The 18,809-nt window shown below is 37.5% G+C and overlaps 1 protein-coding gene across 1 annotated transcript in view; it reads left to right on the top strand.

The window, feature by feature from the left end:
• The window catches only part of sprt (sprite), a 63,371-nt gene that overhangs the window by 42,261 nt on the left and 2,301 nt on the right, over nucleotides 1-18,809 (top strand). The window contains exons 5-9 of the mRNA XM_053769766.1: nucleotides 6,679-6,797; nucleotides 7,047-7,268; nucleotides 7,779-7,928; nucleotides 15,825-15,962; nucleotides 18,612-18,798. Of these exons, the coding sequence (XP_053625741.1) occupies nucleotides 6,679-6,797; nucleotides 7,047-7,268; nucleotides 7,779-7,928; nucleotides 15,825-15,962; nucleotides 18,612-18,798 (816 nt within the window). The remainder of the gene's footprint in view (nucleotides 1-6,678; nucleotides 6,798-7,046; nucleotides 7,269-7,778; nucleotides 7,929-15,824; nucleotides 15,963-18,611; nucleotides 18,799-18,809) is intronic.

Here is an 18,809-nt window from a genome sequence, read left to right as displayed (position 1 = left end):
GGCCATATATCAAACGTTGAGGCGGCGTGCAATTATTCAATTTACAGCTGCAAAAACCAATGTGAACACATACAATGTAGCAACAGGTTCGCATCACACACCCAGCAATTTGCTGGCGAAGACAGATTTACCCGCGCCGGCCGGGGAGGGACACGGGGATGCCATTCTCGGGCTATCCATAATCCATAGTTAGAAATCCATAATTAGAAGATATATCTCTTTCAGTATTCTCTCGCGCATCCAGATATCATTTATTATTGTTATGGCCAAAAACGAGATGGCCTGATATATGGATGCGCGAGAGAATACTGAAAGAGATATATCTTCTAATACTGAAGGAGTTCTCCACTTTTCCTTTATAATATTCCTCATGGCTGAGGGTCGTAATCATTAGGTGGAATGAAACAATTTTCTCGGCACTTTAATGGAGTGGTTTGCCATTGCCTTCTTTATTTCACGCACACACGTTTATGATCAATCAATGTGCAGGTTCACGATGTTTTCCTTCACCGGAATCAAGTGGTGGTCGATAAAAACTAATATACATGAGTCAGATTCGTATACAAACTCATGTGATATGAGTAGGATTCGAACCTGGGACCTTTCGAACTACAGGCGCGCGTTTTAACCATTGTACCACCACTGTTTCAATCCGGCAAGATGGTAAACCATGACACAATAAACATTGTGAAGAGAACATGAGGCAGAAAAGAATAGTAACTTATCTCGTGAGCTAAGTTACCTATTTTTCAATATCTAATTTACCTGTAAGAAATCGTACATCCTTACATATTATAAAACAAAGTCAACCTCTGTCCCTCCGCGTCTGTCTGTCTGTTCGCGATAAACTCAAAAACTACTGCGTGGATTTTCATACGGTTATCACCAATAGATAGTGTGGTTCCTGAGGAAAGTTTAGGGGTATAATTTAATATGTTTTTACCCGAGCGAACCCGGGACGGGCCGCTACTTCGTTTATAAAACTTAAAACTATCAATTTAGGTCTTATTTTAATTTTAATAAAGCTTAAGACCGGATGCCAACGCTCTAAAGAAACCGAGAAATGCTCAGACGTATTGGTAACTCACCGAATAAACACCTAAACTGCAATTGCGCACGCACACGCCGACGAACAATCGAACATAGCTTTTAAACGACCCGCTATAGATAATCTATCACTCGTTGTGTGAGAAAAAAGGGCGCAAATAAAGCATTACGGTAAACGCGCACAATATGTGGGAACCCGCGGGCCGAGCGCGCACACGCATGGAAACGCGACGCTTTCCTTGACGCAATATCTTGGTCTTAGACTAACTATATATATTTCCTGGAGACTAGAGCTTGGCTGAATTGGTCTGCCTGAAAGGCAGGTGCCTGTACTTGCGACATTTGGTTTTTTTATTATAAAAATAGCTTCATTTGCTATAGGTATTTAATCTCCATTCCGTGATTCCACCAATAATCTCATGTTTTGGAATTTAAAGCTCCGTCTAAACCATAACGGTTAGAGAAGTGTTACCATACTCGTATCTGTATGACCACACGCCGCGTAGTCTGTAATCGAAACTTGTATGTTAAATGTGACCTATTGTTGTCGTACAAAGTTACAATTTAACATGTGACTTCAGTATTGCATTTTTTAGATATATCATTCATCACCTGCAGCCCTCCGGCATAGGCCTCCTTCCGTCTCCGCCAAATCTCTGTCCGGGGCCATCCTTATCCAGTTGTTGCCAACAATTTCCTTTACATCATCGACCCATCTAGCTGCCGGATGTCCTACGCTCCGTTTTCCAGTTCTGTGGTACCACTCAGTTACAGCTTTACTCCACCTTCCATCATTCCTTCTAGCCAGGTGCCCAGCCCAATTCCTTTTTAGTGTCGCGACTCATATATATCATTAGGAAACTCAATTCACTTCAATGGTTGAATATTTTCAGAATCTGAAAATATTCTGAAGATATGGAAACTTTTCTTGGGAAAATTATGTTTGCAGATATGAATCATATAAAATTCCGAAGAAAATGTTTATGCAATTATGTCATATACATCATACAAAAACCGAATCCGAAGAATGTCTAAACCCGAACCTTTGAAAAGCTGAATCAAACCAGCACAGAGTAAACAAAATTCCATACATCAAAGCTCACTGCCGAGCCGTCGATGTGGATCGAGGCGTGCGCAGGAAAGCCCGCGACTTCCGAAGCTGCTCATTATAAGCTTCTATGTTGCCAATTAAGTTTCTAAGCTCAATAAGTACAGTACCGGTGATGTTAATTAGTTTGTGACGGAGATCCGGTTGTCGGGTTCAGAAGATATTAGTGCTGCCGACGTCTTATATTCACTAATCGTTTCATTTTACAATATTTTATTTAACTTCTAACAATGTAACTATGTCTCGGGTGGAATCTTTCAGGTCGATTTTGAAGCGATATCTCCAACTGATTGAGCTGTAATTTTGTACACAAGTTGAGTTTGGATGACAATGCAGTGATAAGTATGACCTGATGTTACACCCAGGATCGGCTCCAGAACTCCTCAACCGTTTACTGCACGGACATGAGTTTTTTGTCACACATTGAATGTAATAAGATCTATCCATGGATTTAGTAAGTACTAATTCCACGGATCTATCTGACATGAATGAAAGCTTAAATGTCAAAAATGACTTTTTTGTAATTAGTAGGTTCTCCGTTCACGAAGTACGTACAAAATCCATGAAAAAAAACTTATTACATCATAAACTTGCACATAAACTTCTTACAGCGTGACAATCTCACCTGATTTATTTTGTTTCACACATACACACACACAATTCGTAGTATATTTCTAAATTTTATTGGTAACTGAATATTTTTTTATTTTTATGTAATAAGTCTAACTTATTATGGTGAACTGGAATTTCATTCCTTATACAAGGTTTATTAGTCCTATCACAATAAATAGTGCAATACTGAAGTCACATGTTAAATTGTAACTCTGTAAGAAAAAAAATTCGCAAAATTACCTAATTCCTAATACCGTAGGAACGTAGGCAGCGAGCCTCATGCTATCATCTGGATGGCACTGAGGAAGCGGTAGATGTTAGATAGTGACAGCCGGGATAATCGCACTCATTTTAACGGTACGAGCCACCAATCACACACACACAGACATACGCCGCTATTTCCATTAACATTTTTCATCTTGGGAAATTAATATACTCAACATCGAATGTTTTTATATCTGTGAGTAAAACAAATGTTTACCATGTTCGCTAATAAGAGTAGGTGAAAAATATCATGTTTCTAACCTAAAATTTTATGGAAGACCTTTCAGATTTTTTAATAAATTTAAATAAAAAATGAACTTCAATTGCTAGACTAGTGATGAAATTTATTGAATTGAATATTTATATTCACTCGTTATTGACTCATTAGATTCGCACTGGATCTATATTTTTCAATCAATCGAGATTTTTTCTTAATGTAGGTACTATTATTTAATTTTTTTTGAAGAACAAAGAAATTCTGTTTTTCAGAACTAACTAGATAAAAATTTAAAAATCTAAAACTCGTAAAAATTTGCGTACAAAATATCGAAAGGGAACTAAATGCCCTAAGTATGGGTTGGTAAATGGCTTAGCGTGAGGGGCATTTCTCCGAATGGTCGAATGGTAGGATAATGAGCGGCTGCGGCGCGGGCGCATCATTATGGTCAATTCTATGTGCAAGACCAGGAGCTGCCAACCGAACAGAGTAAAGTAAATTAAAATCGTTGTAGAGCAGATTTATTATGAAATAATATTTTACATAATATTGCAAAAACAATACGTTCACTGTTACAGGATTTTTTTTCTATGAATAATGCAATAAATTGATAATGATTTGTATTTGAAAATTACTGGCAATATATTCTGTGAACTATTTTATTAATTAGCGCTTCGTCCAGGCTCCGCTCGGGTAAAATAAAATAAATTGTACACCTAAACCTTCCTTTGACTCACACTATCTATTGGTGAAAACCGCATGTAAATTCGTGCAGTAGTTGTTGAGTTTATCACGAACAGACAGACGCGGCATTTTTTGTATCTTGCTTATTATAAAACACTTAGTCCAAGTGTTTTATAATAAGCAAGATACAAAAAATGTCTTTACTATTTAGATTGAGATTTGACAGAATTATCAAAATGCTATATAAATGTATTATTACTTTATACACATTTTCATAATAACATTTAAAAGTAAATTCAGAAAAAAGAATGCCTTGTCATTATCAATCTCTTAGACGCTGCAGTGCCTCCAGAAAATATAAGTGTACTAAATATAATTTCCATTGGCTTACTAGGTCCTCAGGTCTCTCTGTACGCTAATTGCAGACTCGCCCTCCGAGCGAAAACCGCGTCGTGAGTGCAGGCTCCGTCGAGAACAATCGTAAAACAATACCCAGGAAATAATCGGCTTCTTGTAACTGCTGGCCACTTGTTGTATTATCTTAGTAAGAGGTCCTCTTTATGATTATCTTGTACGGTGTGTTTAAGTATTTGGAAGTTTTTATTTTTGCAACCAATTTCTCCTTCTGTAGTACTGTGGTGAAGGACCTGAAGCACAGGGATATTTCTTAATAATTTTAATATTAATGCCGTTTCACACACTGTTAGAATATGTTCTAGTTTGAGTGCTATATGATAGATGACTCCCGTAATATTCAAGAAGCAGATTAGTACCTTATGGCTTTTTATTATAGGTAGGCTAGTTGACAATTTTTTATTTTGATGACTTTTCGAAGGCCCTTATTTAGTTATTAGAAACACCAGTGAAAAAATCACACATGACTCGTCCAAACGCTCCATACTAAATGACACGAACAAATGACGTCACAACTTGCTAAAACGTTCTCAAATAAAGATATGATTCGACAGCTACACTAAATAAGTTTATGGTGATGAATTCTTAATAAAAATGTTAATTTTTTTTTGATTTTTATGATGATTGACTTTGTTATAATTTAGCGCATGCGCCTTGATTGGATAAAATAATGTAAGTAATTGTATCTCCACAAGTGAGTACAGTATCTTTATCGTCGTGCCCCTTAGTTGCCGATGATTAAACTGCGTCAAGTTGCTACAAAGTTAATTTGCCAGGATGCAGCGGGTAACCTCATCGACGACGTCGTCATTAACTTTTGCTATTTGCCTTTTTTACCGACCCTCTAATACCCCGCGCGCGCGCAGACCGTCACATTGATATAAAGGTATCAGATGTACTCGTACAGATTTGTAACTGTACTCGAAAAGGCCACATCTTACCAAGTGACAAGTTCACCAGTTAGTGAACTCAAGTTCATCTTGCAATTAGAAATTATTGAAAATTGAAATTATACCTCTACATTTTAACTTGGTATAAGTATTCAATTGAGTTTAAGTTTAACAACTTAGGTATGTTATGGAATACTATATGCTACAGCTTTCAGTTTTAAAATGGTTACCGTAATTCATATAAGGTCAAGAGAGAAGAGGTGAACCCTAAGGAACACTTGGACTTGCCTGAAATATGTGTTTTGAAATGTCATACGAGTATAGTAAGTGCGAAGGCTCTAAATTAATATCAAAGCCAGCCTTAAAACAAAACGGTCCGGTACAAAATGATAAACGACGCAGATAATTTTCACAGGTTTATTTTAATTATACTTTTTAATGTTCAAAAAATGCTCATAAATAATTTTAGCGTACAATATACAATATTATACCTGGCAAGTAATCAACTAGCTTCTATCTCTGTGAACACGTGAACACTCGTTGGCGTGTAATGATGGCCGCCGTCGGAGGTTTAATGCGCTCGTACTTCAGTTCCCGGCTTTTTCTTGCGGATTAACTCCATAACTCACAGCCCTCGATCGCCCTATCGTTTACTCGCTAGTAATTACTATAAATCCTACTTCACTGGCTTGCATTATGTTCGAACCGTGTGAAATTGAATGCCACAGTCAGCAGTATTAAATGGCTGTTATTAATTTCAAGTTAATCTTTTTATCTATATGCAGTACGATTAATAAACAGCTGTCTATTATAAGTTGATTAATTAATGCAAGTTTTGTTTTTCAAAATTATTATGGCGCAGATCTTTATGAGCATATGGAATTGGAGCTCAATCCTGTTAACCATATTATCATAAAAACTCGGTTTTGAGAGTCTAGTTTATTTAATTTAAATTTATTCTGAAATAGGCACTCAGTATTTTATTACTGAATGAGCAATTAAAACACAACTTCGCTTGTGCCAACGCAATGCAAATATTTCGATTAAACACTAATTCAGAGACTCGATTACACAAGCAGTAATTACAATACAATAAAGTATTTGTATATATTAAACTGATACAGCCTCAACAATCAATGAGTCACGTCGCCAATTATGAATCTGATGTAGCTAAATTCTAGCGATTATTATTACAGCAGAATGGGACCCACTTACTTCAAGGATTTGTTTAAAGTCCTAATGCTGGCTCCACACTATCGGGCAACAGTTCGCCAAATTATGCGATTTCGACGTACATTACATTACGTAGTTTGAATGTGAGCTTTGATTTCGCTCTAAAAAAACTAGCAATGTGTGTCGAATCCGCCAAAATTTGGTGTTTCGCGATAATGTATAGCCGGTATTACAAGATACTGGTCAATAAATCCCGTGACGTCCTGCAGATGGCGAGCATCGAGGTGTCCCTGGCGGGCGCTCGGCGACGGGGCGCCACGCGCGACCTGGGCCGGGAGCTGGACGCGCTCCGAGCTGCGCTCAGCGACAAAGACACCCTGATCCAAAGGTAAGCTTGAAGATGTCACAGGCAGGAGCTGTCATGTAAAAAACACTGTGAACTTGTAATACATGTGTAATACGAGAAGCCTTATATATTTTGTGAAGCGAGGTGACTTTTTAATTTTTACTAGCTTTATGTTAAAAGAATTGTTTTGAACATTAAACGGATCTCACAAACATTTAACTTCCTTTCGTTTGGTTCCCTGTTAAGTCCTTCGATCAATATGTTTTCCTACAGTAATGCTCATCTTTGCAGCTTAAAGAAACAGTTGAGCGCATCTCTAAGCGCGGCCCGACTGGCGTCCCAGGCTGCGAGCCCGGCCGCCGCGCGCGCCGGCTCGCGCCAGGAGAGCGCGCTGTCGGCTGACGACAGGCGCGCGCTGGAGGAACGGGCCGCGGCGGTCCGGGCTGACCTGGACGCGAGGCGGGACAACATACAGGAACTAAGGAAACGGCTGGAGAAGACGCATGTCACTGAGTAAGTATAAGCTGTCACATTTTCCAGGTCGCTACATGAAGTAAAAGTATGCGACAAGAGACAAATGGATTATTTTTTTATTAATTCAATCTTTATCTACCAAATTGATAGACAAGGCGGATTTAATGCTAAAACAATTTTCTACGCATACATATATACGACAAGCTGAAAAAAAATGTTTACACACACGCTCCTGTGATAATTTTGAGATAAAATATACCCTACAGTAATCTTGGATAATGTACCTTTCTAATGGTGAAAGAATTTTTTAAATCGGTTCGGTAGTTTCGGAGATTACCCGCCTCAAACATAGGAACTCACAAACGCTTACCTCTTCATAATAATAGTATAGATTTATTGCAAAATTCTCCTTTTGGTCGGCGCTTCGATACCATTCCAAGGATTTATTAAAATTTCCCCAAAGAGTATTCGGCCATTGCAACATTGAAATTGTTAAGACCATTGTTTTTTCAGAAATGACACACATAAGTAAAGTAAATATTGTTTCAGCAACATCGACACACGTATCCAGCAAGCGGAGCTGCAGTACAAGCTGGGCCGCGAGGAGCTGGAGCTGCTCACGCTCGGCGAGCAAGCGCGCGCGCTGCAGCACCTCATCGAGCAGTGCGACGCGCACAACCATCGCGCTACTCTCTACAGGTCTGTTATTTACTTATATACTACCTAGCAAACTGACATGCGGCCCATCTAATGGTGCGTGCTCACTGCAGCCTATACGAGTAGACACCGCAACACCTGTGTTTTTATTTAAACTTTATTGCACAACTTAAAACGTTATGTATAGGTGGACAGATGAACAAGAGAATGCATTAAATGTTAGGCATTTTCGGACAGTTACCTTAGGACCTAACAGTAAAAGGCAAAACGTAAAAAAAGATGAAATCATCTCGTGTAACGTTTTGCCTTTTTAGAGATGTAACTATTTGTACGGGAATACCCACTATAGTTATTTACATCGACTGTGACATCCATATTTGAAATTTGCCTGATACTAACTACCTATATATTTTATACTAGTAATCATAATCACCAAGCATACATAAACGCACCTATCAAGATCAAATCATGTCGTTATGTCACCTCATAACATAAGCTCGGTGTACGCAGATACAATGTCTGTGTCACGGCAAGGACGCTATCACACGACATGCGCGGAATGTAGGTCAGTGTCTCAGCAAGACCACAGAGACACCTGTATCTTTTCGTATCTAAATTTATGGTTAGTTTACAATTGTTTTTCTTCAGTGTCTTATCCCACCAGTTGCGGATTACATCAGATTAATTTATGATGTGAAGGTGTTTTAATGGCTACCGTCTGAACCAATCAAGTTTAAAGCTCTCGCATATTTCTCAGATTTAACTACCAGCTTGCTTCGTGCGTACAGTCAACAGCGTAGCAAGCTACCTGAATTCATTTCCAATTCGTAACTATTACCGCCGCATAGAAATCAATGCAGGATAAAACTTGACGTCCGGTTGACTGTACATGCGAACAAACAGTAATTAGAATAAATGCTCAACAACAATTACCATTATTTTATCAAAGTAATGTTTGGAGAATGGATCCGCTCGGTCTGATATAGTTTTATGATACTTTGATTTTACATCGCTCAAGACCGCACCGTGTTACTTTTAGTATACTCGCGATTAAACTCTAATGATAGCTGGCGAATCTCTAAATTGGCGGGTTGTGCGCTTTCTCGTTCGTCAGGAGCGAGATTTTCCCAAAGATTGCTAGAAAGTAAGCCGCCCCGCCCCGCCCCCCGGACAATGGCGGTGTCGTAACAAATGTAACAATTACCGACTATTTGTGCGTCGTTATCTTGGATCTTCACAGATTTCCGTTAAATAAGCTGTTAAACCTTAAGGTCTAAATCCACTGGTACTTACTTGGGCTTATTTATTCAGAAGTAAGGGCTGATAAGGCAGCCAACTGATTCTGAATTCGAAACAAGTCAATGCTAGCTGTTTAATCGCCAATATTAAAATTGAATATTTATGTCACTAGATGGCGATATTTAGTTTTAGAACGCGCTATCGTGTGTCGCTCAAGAAATTATATAGTGTTTTGAAACTTTTTGGGCTTAAATTTGTGATCATGACACGGTTGTCACAATTCTGAAGTTTATATTTCTGTTGGACCTCATGTGTATTTTTGACAATCAGCCGATAGACCGACAGATCACTAACCCTATAAAAACCTAGTGTCAGAATGGAAGATAGCGGTGAGTTCTGAGTAATAAAACATTAGAATATACTTAGGTGCTATGTATTTGGCCAGATTTACAAATGGACGTGCAATGAAAAGGCATATAGTCTAACTAGATCACTGAGAAAATATTCTCTGATGGTGTGAACAGGAAAACACTCCATTTAAATACATAACATTGGGTATATTTGATTAAATTGAGTTTTTAAAGTGTATACAATGGCACACCCCTAGCGCCGGCGACATGCAGACTGAATGGAGTCGTAAACACCAGCTTAAAGGCTGTAAATATATTTCATCGGGGGATGGGAGCTAATGCTACTCGACTCGGAATCAGCTGTGAATTGCGAGAGCATTTCCGCGTGTAATACGAGTATATTGTTTAGTTTTCTAGTCAAGTAAGCAAAGTAAAGTTTAGGGCTCTGTATAAGACCTATATTTGTTAATTGACGTCCTTGGAGAAAAGGCTGTAGAATTAGTTTAAGTAATTTTTTTACGTCAATAAGTGGATGTATATCATCCTAAATTGAATAAAGAATTATGAATTGCCATGGCGTTGCTAAATTAACTTAATTAACTAACAGTAAATACTAACGTCAAATTATATACCTATATTCTTTAATAGTCTAGTATTTCCTAATAACGATAAAAATATAAAACTCACAAAAAATTAAACGCAAGCTTGTGAAAGTTTATCCAGGTGTAACTTTCATACTTGAACAAGCAAAGCTATAAAGTGATGCATCAAGAAACATAATGTCTAGATTTTATTACAACCAGATATCTTAATTTTATGCTTTGGCATTTACAAAGCGGTAACCGGCCATCTAATGCTTACGACATTTACGAAGGTTGTAAAAAAAAATTCAAATGAAAAGGAAAAACACAAAACGAGAAAATCAAGATAAACATTATTGTAATTAGCGAATGGTGATTTGTCATCCTCTGACACATTCCCACACAGACAGACACACAGTCACATCATCACAATAAACTGCTCTAACACGGTCTCGTCAACTTTATGGCTCTCCAGCTCATTTTCTACATTGTCTGTGACCTGTCGAATTCTCAAAGTAATTGCAGTTGCATCATAATTTTATGTGTGGCTCGTTTGCGTATGATTAAAACTTTGGAGATCATTATCTTCTTTTCTAGATATCAGTTCGTTTGGGGAAACATTCGCCTGGTCGTGTTTGTCTATTATTTATTTATACATACTTTATTTCACGAAATATGTAAAAAACAAGAGGTGAATTAAACGCATTTTTAGGCATTGGGTAGGTATTGTTCTAAAACATATTGAAAATATGAGTATATATACCGAAATACTACTGACAACGCGGTAGTTTAGAACACTATTTCCAATTGGACTAGTCAACCGATCAAAAATGTATACTAGATATTGCATCGTAACGTTACGATTTACGTTAATTATCACATTAAAATTGGGCATAGAAATAGACGAAACCTTCAGGAGGTTTATTATGGTTATACACGAGCAAAGCCGGGACAGAGCGCTAGTATTACATAAGAACAAGATTTAGATTGAACAACCTTGTTATAATAAAGTAATTTATACAGTAATTAAATGATCCAAACGCGATGACGTATTCGCAACATGGTGTACAAACAATAGCATTACATTTTCGGAAAAGTATACAGAATAGACAGCTTGCCCAACTTCTGAAAATATATGGACTCTTGCCAAACTTTTGGGATAGTAACATTCAATTTAGTTCGCACGTACATCTTAGCTGTTGACAAGCATAACGCAAGCAATTCATTTAGAAAATAATTAATGCAATGTAATATTACATTGTACGATTCACTGGGAATAACTTGCTAGCTTGGGCACTTTTGGTCTCACCATCTGTGGGAATGCTTTGTGTTTCAAGATGCTCAGTGAAAGTGCGGTCAAAAGTGGTCAAATTCCAAATTCTTTATTCAAATTAGGATGATGTACTACAAATATTGACGTCAAAAATTTACTTAAAACTGGTATTTCACGAAGTTAAATTATTTTTTTATTTTATTAAAAGGAACTCACTACGTATTATCGTCTACAAGCCACGTGCTCAAAGTTTATGGTAAGATAAAAATATTACATATAACACAGACAAATACACTAATTTCCCACCAGTATTCTTATGTGTATAATGTGTGTCATTATCATCTTCACAAAAACCTAATGTGACACGAAATTAAATGCGCATGCTTCCTATTTGAGCACTAACTCTTAAATACAAAACTAAACAGAGTTTTTCACGTCCCAGTCTTAACCATAAACAAGATTCTCGATAAATGAAATAAAAAGATAAATCTTAAGCATCTCTATGATGAAACAGCCGATAACTAAGTATACTAAGTATTTCGTAACATAGATCACAAGTAATCACAACAGACGCCAGTAAAAACACAGTAAACTGCGATGAATTTTCTCAGAAGCACATTTATCTGGTATTAATGCTGGACACGACGATATGTGGGGCAATATTCTTTTATGGAGACTGATCTCGGGTCCACAGCCGTCATGAAGCAATAAAATCAACTAATATTACAATTATGATGCAGTTTGATTTAATAGCTTGTAGGTAACAAAAAATGAATACACTAGAATTTATAATGTTAAAGATCATTAATTCGAAATACTTATGAGGAGAAACTATCATACGGACCTTCAATGGATTATTAGTTGAATAATATAGTGGAATATTTGGAAGAAGGAAATTGAATGGAAAGTAGTCCCCTTTAGAAGAAGTCCACTTTCTTTTTCGAAACATATTTTTGTACTTTTTGTATAGTACCTACCAATACATACCAACTCCATCTTCGGCCGTCTCATTTACATTTATCTATCTTTCGTATCTCGTCACATTTTCCGTCTTACAAAATGTAACAAAAAATATAAACAGCTGCGTAATAAATCGCACAGATAACAACTCCCAGTAAGCTAGCGGCCGGTGGTTTTCATAAATAAATGGCAGATCTCAATAAATCCCCCTTACCGTACCAGTGTGATCGATCGATGCACAGCTCGTGTTATTAAATTAAATAAATAAATATATAGGAACAAATCACACAGAAGAGTTAGCCCTAAAGTAAGTTCGAAACTTGTGTTATGGGATACTAACTCAATGATGTTATATTCTATAATATATACATATATAGATAAACATCCAGACCCAGGTCAATCTGAAAAATATCATTTTCCATGTTGACCTGACCGGGTTCGAATCCGGGACCTCCAGTGTAGCAGACCGGCAAGGTGACCACCAGCCACGGAGGTTGTCTCTGGGAAATGTCTTTTATCTAAAGGTTCTGTAGATATGAGCTGGCAAAATCCAGAGGCACTATTTATGTTTAAATCAAGATATTTCTGTTTTTACAAGAATATTATACCACAAAAAACACACACACAGGTTTTCTAACGATATTGAAGGAAGAAAACACCTGTCAGACGAGACAGTTACTAAAGCAAAAATAATTCTATCTACACGTAGAATAATTTCTATATTCTATATCTTTAATAATTAGTGTGATAAAGTGTGTAGATAGAATTATTTTTGCTTTAATAAGCAAAAAAAATAAATATCTACACATAGAAATTATTCTATGTGTAGATAGAATTATTTTTGCTTTAATAATTAGTGTGATAAAGTGTGTAGATAGAATTATTTTTGCTTTAATAAGCAAAAAAAATAAATATCTACACATAGAAATTATTCTATGTGCAGATAGAATTATTTTTGCTTTAATAATTAGTGTGATAAAGTGTGTAGATAGAATTATTTTTGCTTTAATAAGCAAAAAAAATAAATATCTACACATAGAAATTATTCTATGTGTAGATAGAATTATTTTTGCTTTAATAATTAGTGTGATAAAGTGTGTAGATAGAATTATTTTTGCTTTAATAAGCAAAAAAATAAATATCTACACATAGAAATTATTCTATGTGTAGATAGAATTATTTTTGCTTTAGTAACTTATCCCCTTCCTAGGACATCAACGACCTTAGAGCTCGACCAGAAATACATATGCAAATTAAACAAAATAGAAAAAAAAACAAAGTAACTATCTGTACATTTGTTGGAAATACAATGCTCCGGTTCCTCAGCCATTGAACGTCGGAGCCCAGGGTCCTCTTTCCTACTGTTTTCGCCTCCACATCGCACGGTCGACATTCATCGCTATGCTAATGTAAAACCATAACAAGCCAACATAAACAGCCGTATATCACGAGCTAGATGTAAATATTAATGCTCTGCCACGCAGATAATATCGCTAGAAAATATGTACAGTCAACTACATGTCAAGTTACCCCACGTGGACCTTCATGCGGCGACGCGGTAAAAGCTACTATTGCGATGATTTTGGGCCGCACTCTGAGCTGTTTACCGTACTCTGGCGGTAACATACCTTTGTAGATCTTATCCTAACTTCTACGTCTACATAAGATCCTTCCACTCGATCCGTTGTGGACTCTGACTGAGATACTATTGTTTCATGATGAGTACCTATTATCTCTACTCGTGTAGATAATACTTACTATCAAAATTCTTCCAATTTGTGAATGAAATTACTAAGTTTTAGGTATAAATATCCTCTCTCTCTCTCATCTGAGCGTTTACGCAGTTGCTCATCGGCTTTTCTTATTTTTTCTTCTCTACTTCATACGGTCTTCGGCATGTTACGAACCGGTGCAAATGCGCCGGCCAAACAATTGTTTATTTATTGTTATTACGTATTTCGTAATACTTCTTACTCCAATAGTATCTCTATATAAGGCCATTACTCTACATGTTCTAGCTGGATCGCGTGTCGGCCCCGTCATTAGGGCATTAGCGGCGTCACTTAGCGGCCGCCGGCATCTAGCCACAGTTAAAGTATAATACACTATATTCCAAACCTATCATACTCGCATTAGCAGCGGCGTGAAAACGAGACGACTTCTAAAGGCTTGTTTACACGGGCATAGTGGTTTCATACTTAGCTTCACTTGCACCAGTCAATTTTGATGTAAACTTTAACCTGCGCACAACAACGCAACGTTCGCCATTTTATGTAACCAGGTGGACGCGCAGGTAAAGTTTAATGTCAAAGTTGACTGGTGCAATTGACGCTTAGACTATGGCTTAGACATTATCCTCAGGAGTCCTTCAAATGGATCGCGTATGCATTCAACTGCAAGTCAAGTTAGTCTGCATGCATGCGGCGCTAGTAATGATTTTGGGTGTATTAATGTGTTGTCGACTGTACAAAATACAACTGATATTAAAGAATCTCTGATTCTATTCATAGCTTCAATATTGTTTCATGAATAGAAGTGCAGAAATAAATTTGTACTGTAGGTACAGCAACTAATTCTGTGAAAACAATCACGATATCGCTTGTCGTTAGTACACTTTACTTTCCCAGTATTTGCTGAATGAAGGAAAATTGTTATCATTACATTTCTCTAAATGATGATAACTTGGAAATCGAGTCGGAACGCAAACAATAAATAAGCGTTTACTTTAACTCACGTTTCATTATTCATTAAATATACAACAGGTATTAAACGCGCACGTACCTTATTTTTCGGACCTTTTTGAAACCGTATTACAACGACCAGTCGCCCGGTGACGACGAATCGTCGTAACCGGCCCGAAACATAGTCACATACATTAAACCATAATGTTAAGTATTATATATTAAATATACTTACTTAATAAGCATTTACGTTTTTTCCAAAAGTTCAGTTGTAAGTCTTGGTGGGTGAACATGTAAAGAATTCTTTGTACAACTGTAAAAATAAAATCAAAAGGCAAGGGAAAACTTAAAACCTGGACTAACATGTGGCTGCAATCGAAACGTATATTATCTGCAGCAAGTAATGTTTTTGAATAAAGCACTATAAAACCAAGCGTATTCTCAGCTAGCAAGTAAACAAGATGTAGGTTCTGGTACAATTCCCGAGCTCACGCTCGCCGTGGGAACCTGCGCCCGCGCTGCGGTCAGCGCTACGTGAAATGTAGTGTAAGTGCGCCCTTCCTGTCGGGAGGATTAGGCCTTATTTACTGCCAGATCGCGGAGATTTGCTTTTATGATATTTAACTCTATGTAACTACTTAAATTACTTAAACCACAGCATATTTATGTAGCAGGGTAACTGACAACAAAGGACCTCAAAATTTAAAGTTCTTTCCGCCGGAATTTTTGAAACTTTATTCTAACTGTTTAAGTCCAAAGATGGGTTTACTCCGAAGAAAGTGAAATCCTTACTAGATCCGATAACTTTGTTGTCTGCCTGTCCTTCTATTATTAATCATGAATATTATCCACAGTACGGTGCGCGAATGCGGCGGCAACGCAATCCTGGTGGTGGCGGAGGTGCGCGAGGGCTCGTGGGGCGCAGCCCCCCGCGGCGCCGGGCTCGTGATCGACTGGCCCGGAGACAACGTGGCGCTCAAAACTGGGGACAGGTATGGGCCGGATAAAGACCTCTTCTTTCCTCTTCCAACATTTGTTAGTCTAACTTTAAACTTTCGCGCTGCAAATTATTGCATTAATAAATAATTTGTTAGTCTTTCGGCTGTTTATGCAAACGTCTTGCTTTTTATCATCATCTTTTTCATAGTCTAACTGAATACGTGGTCTACGCCTTTTAGCAATCGAAGAAAAAAGCCTTTATACCATAGATCTATATTACATAACTAACGTACATATAGGTACCTAATGTACATGCTCTATACTTATGTTTACATAGAGTTGCTCATTTTTCACTTTGATCTAATGCAGCGAATCCTAGTCGATGGATCACAGTGGAATGAGGGACGTTTATGGCTTTCTAGTAAGTAAATGCCAATAAAATCTTGATCGTGACCGCGGCGAACGACGCAACAATGTATCTGGCCGCAAAGAAGCGCCCGATTTACACAACTTAATGCCCAACATCTAAAGTGTATGTGCACGCATTATACAGACGATGTAAGTATGATTTTATCTGAGTGAACATCTCTGCGCCTGAGGTCGCTGCACATTCGGGTGAAAGACCGAGGTATTTGATGGTATCGATGACGGGTCATATAATCTCTATCTTATGATAGGAACCTCCAATAAGACCAGCTGCTCTTATTAGATACCTTATGCGTTAGCTATTTTTTACACTGTTGGGTGGTCCTTTAGGAATCTTTTAAGAATTTTAGTCTTTTATAAAATATTATTAAGTCTTTTATAAAATATTTGTGGTAATCTCCATAGCAACAAATATTTTAGAAAATTCTTAAAAGGTACCCGTAATCTGTCCGGTATCTGACTCATAACGATAGGTGAAAATTAACAACGTGTTTACATTCCTACAATTCCATCACTGTGAATATTGTTGAAACACAAACCACAACAAGATGATACTATAGTTGACGAAGGATTCGGTATTATTGGTTTTTATTTATTCTGCATATAAACCGGGTAACCCTGAACACCGCTCAATCAAGTAATCTTCATAAAATGAAACTTTGCTGTCAAACAAAACACCGAGTTCTTTTGTCTACGAGTGAGTGTATGACCATTTAGAGATATATTCGTTTCTCGTGAATATTATGACAAGGCATTTACCGATAAGACATTTGATTCTAACGACACCAGTTAGTCTGAGAGTACGCAGAACATTTTGCGTCTTGGTTGCATCAAAAACATCATTCACAGTTGTGAAATGCAATTTGTACTTACTCTTCTAAATGAGAAATAAGATATTTATCTCTAGGGACCAGCTGGCATTTTTGTTCTCACCTGTGGGACGAGACATAAACAAATCACTCGAAGACTTCCACTTAACTATACTTTTATGGCCCTAACTAACGATGTACCTACTTACCTATGTGTAAATCATTCGTAAGTAGGTAGGTACTCCTGCCAACGAAACTATAATTTTTGTTATCTTTGATACATGTGTTGTGCTAATACGAATATAAGTACATAAAGAAGTAGAATAAACTATTTTAATATATTTAATTTGCATTGAAAAGCTACCATAGACTTATGAGTTAAGATCGACCCTTTCGATTGATGCCACAGGGTACAGGGTAAATAAAAGCGTAGTAATTACAAGTTGTAGTCCTTGCTGGTTCCGTCTTCCCCGTGTGAGACTAGGCATCAGTCTTTTTTATCAATCTTTGAATACAAATTTTATAGCCAATAATGTTTAGAGTTTTTTAAAACATTGTCTACAATCTTGCGATGTCGATGTCAATCGATCTCGTGATTTAGCGCGGCTATTATTTTATTATTTTCGAACTTCGATATTGTTTTCAAATAATGACTTTGCGGCATAAGATACGATAAAACATCCACTCGATGTTGTTAGACACTGCTTACAAATTACGCGAATAAATGGTGAGAGGAAGGAATAAAATTGCCAACTATTTATACATCGTAAGGAAGCGTTAACGCATCTTCATAGATAAGAGGAAAGGGTTGGGATTCTCTGTAAGTAGAGGAATGTGATGACGCCGCGCCCCGTCTTCGAACGCAGTATAGGATTGTACGATTTATGCACTGGGGGCAAATGGCACGCTTCCTTGTTTGACTGCATAGTGCACACAGCAAACTAATTGCTTTTGTAACGAGTTCGTTTGGTGTGGTTAATTCAAAGTTGTGTATTTATTTCATTTATTATTTTTGCACCCACGTTTCCACTACTACAAAAAGTAGATTAACCGTTTAACTAATCAAAATCGGCCCAGCGTAAGCCTTGACAGCGTGACAGACTTTCGCATTTATAATATTAGTATGGAGTTAAAGACAAGTCAGTTCATTTCCTGTAAAGTACTTATATCATGAAAAAAAAATCAAAATATTCAAATGTTTGCATTTCCAACCTCGGTGGCGCAGTGGTAAGGTTCTTGCCACTGAACCGAGAGGTCCCGGGTTCGATCCCCGGTCGGGTCATGATGGAAAACGATCTTTTTCTGATTGGCCCGGGTCTTGGATGTTTATTTATATATGTATTTATTATAAAATATAGTATCGTTGAGTTAGTATCCCATAACACAAGTCTCGAACTTACTTTGGGACTAGCTCAATCTGTGTGATTTGTCCCAATATATTTATATTTATTTATTTATTTATTCCAGATTGCTAGAAGTGAACGGCACGAGCGTGGTGTCGTGTCGCAGCGTGGAGGAGCTCCAGCGGGCGAGCGGGGCCGGGGCGGCGCGGCTGGTGTTGCTACGAACACAGCAGACCACTGGGCAGCTCCTGACCAACGGACACCAGCAACCGACCAATCAACATTCAATACACCAGAATACTTTTACACAGGTCACTGATGA

Source organism: Plodia interpunctella, chromosome 3 (genome assembly GCF_027563975.2).
Source record: "Plodia interpunctella isolate USDA-ARS_2022_Savannah chromosome 3, ilPloInte3.2, whole genome shotgun sequence".
Classification (NCBI taxonomy): domain Eukaryota; kingdom Metazoa; phylum Arthropoda; class Insecta; order Lepidoptera; family Pyralidae; genus Plodia; species Plodia interpunctella.
This window is presented reverse-complemented; position numbering and strand designations above follow the sequence as displayed.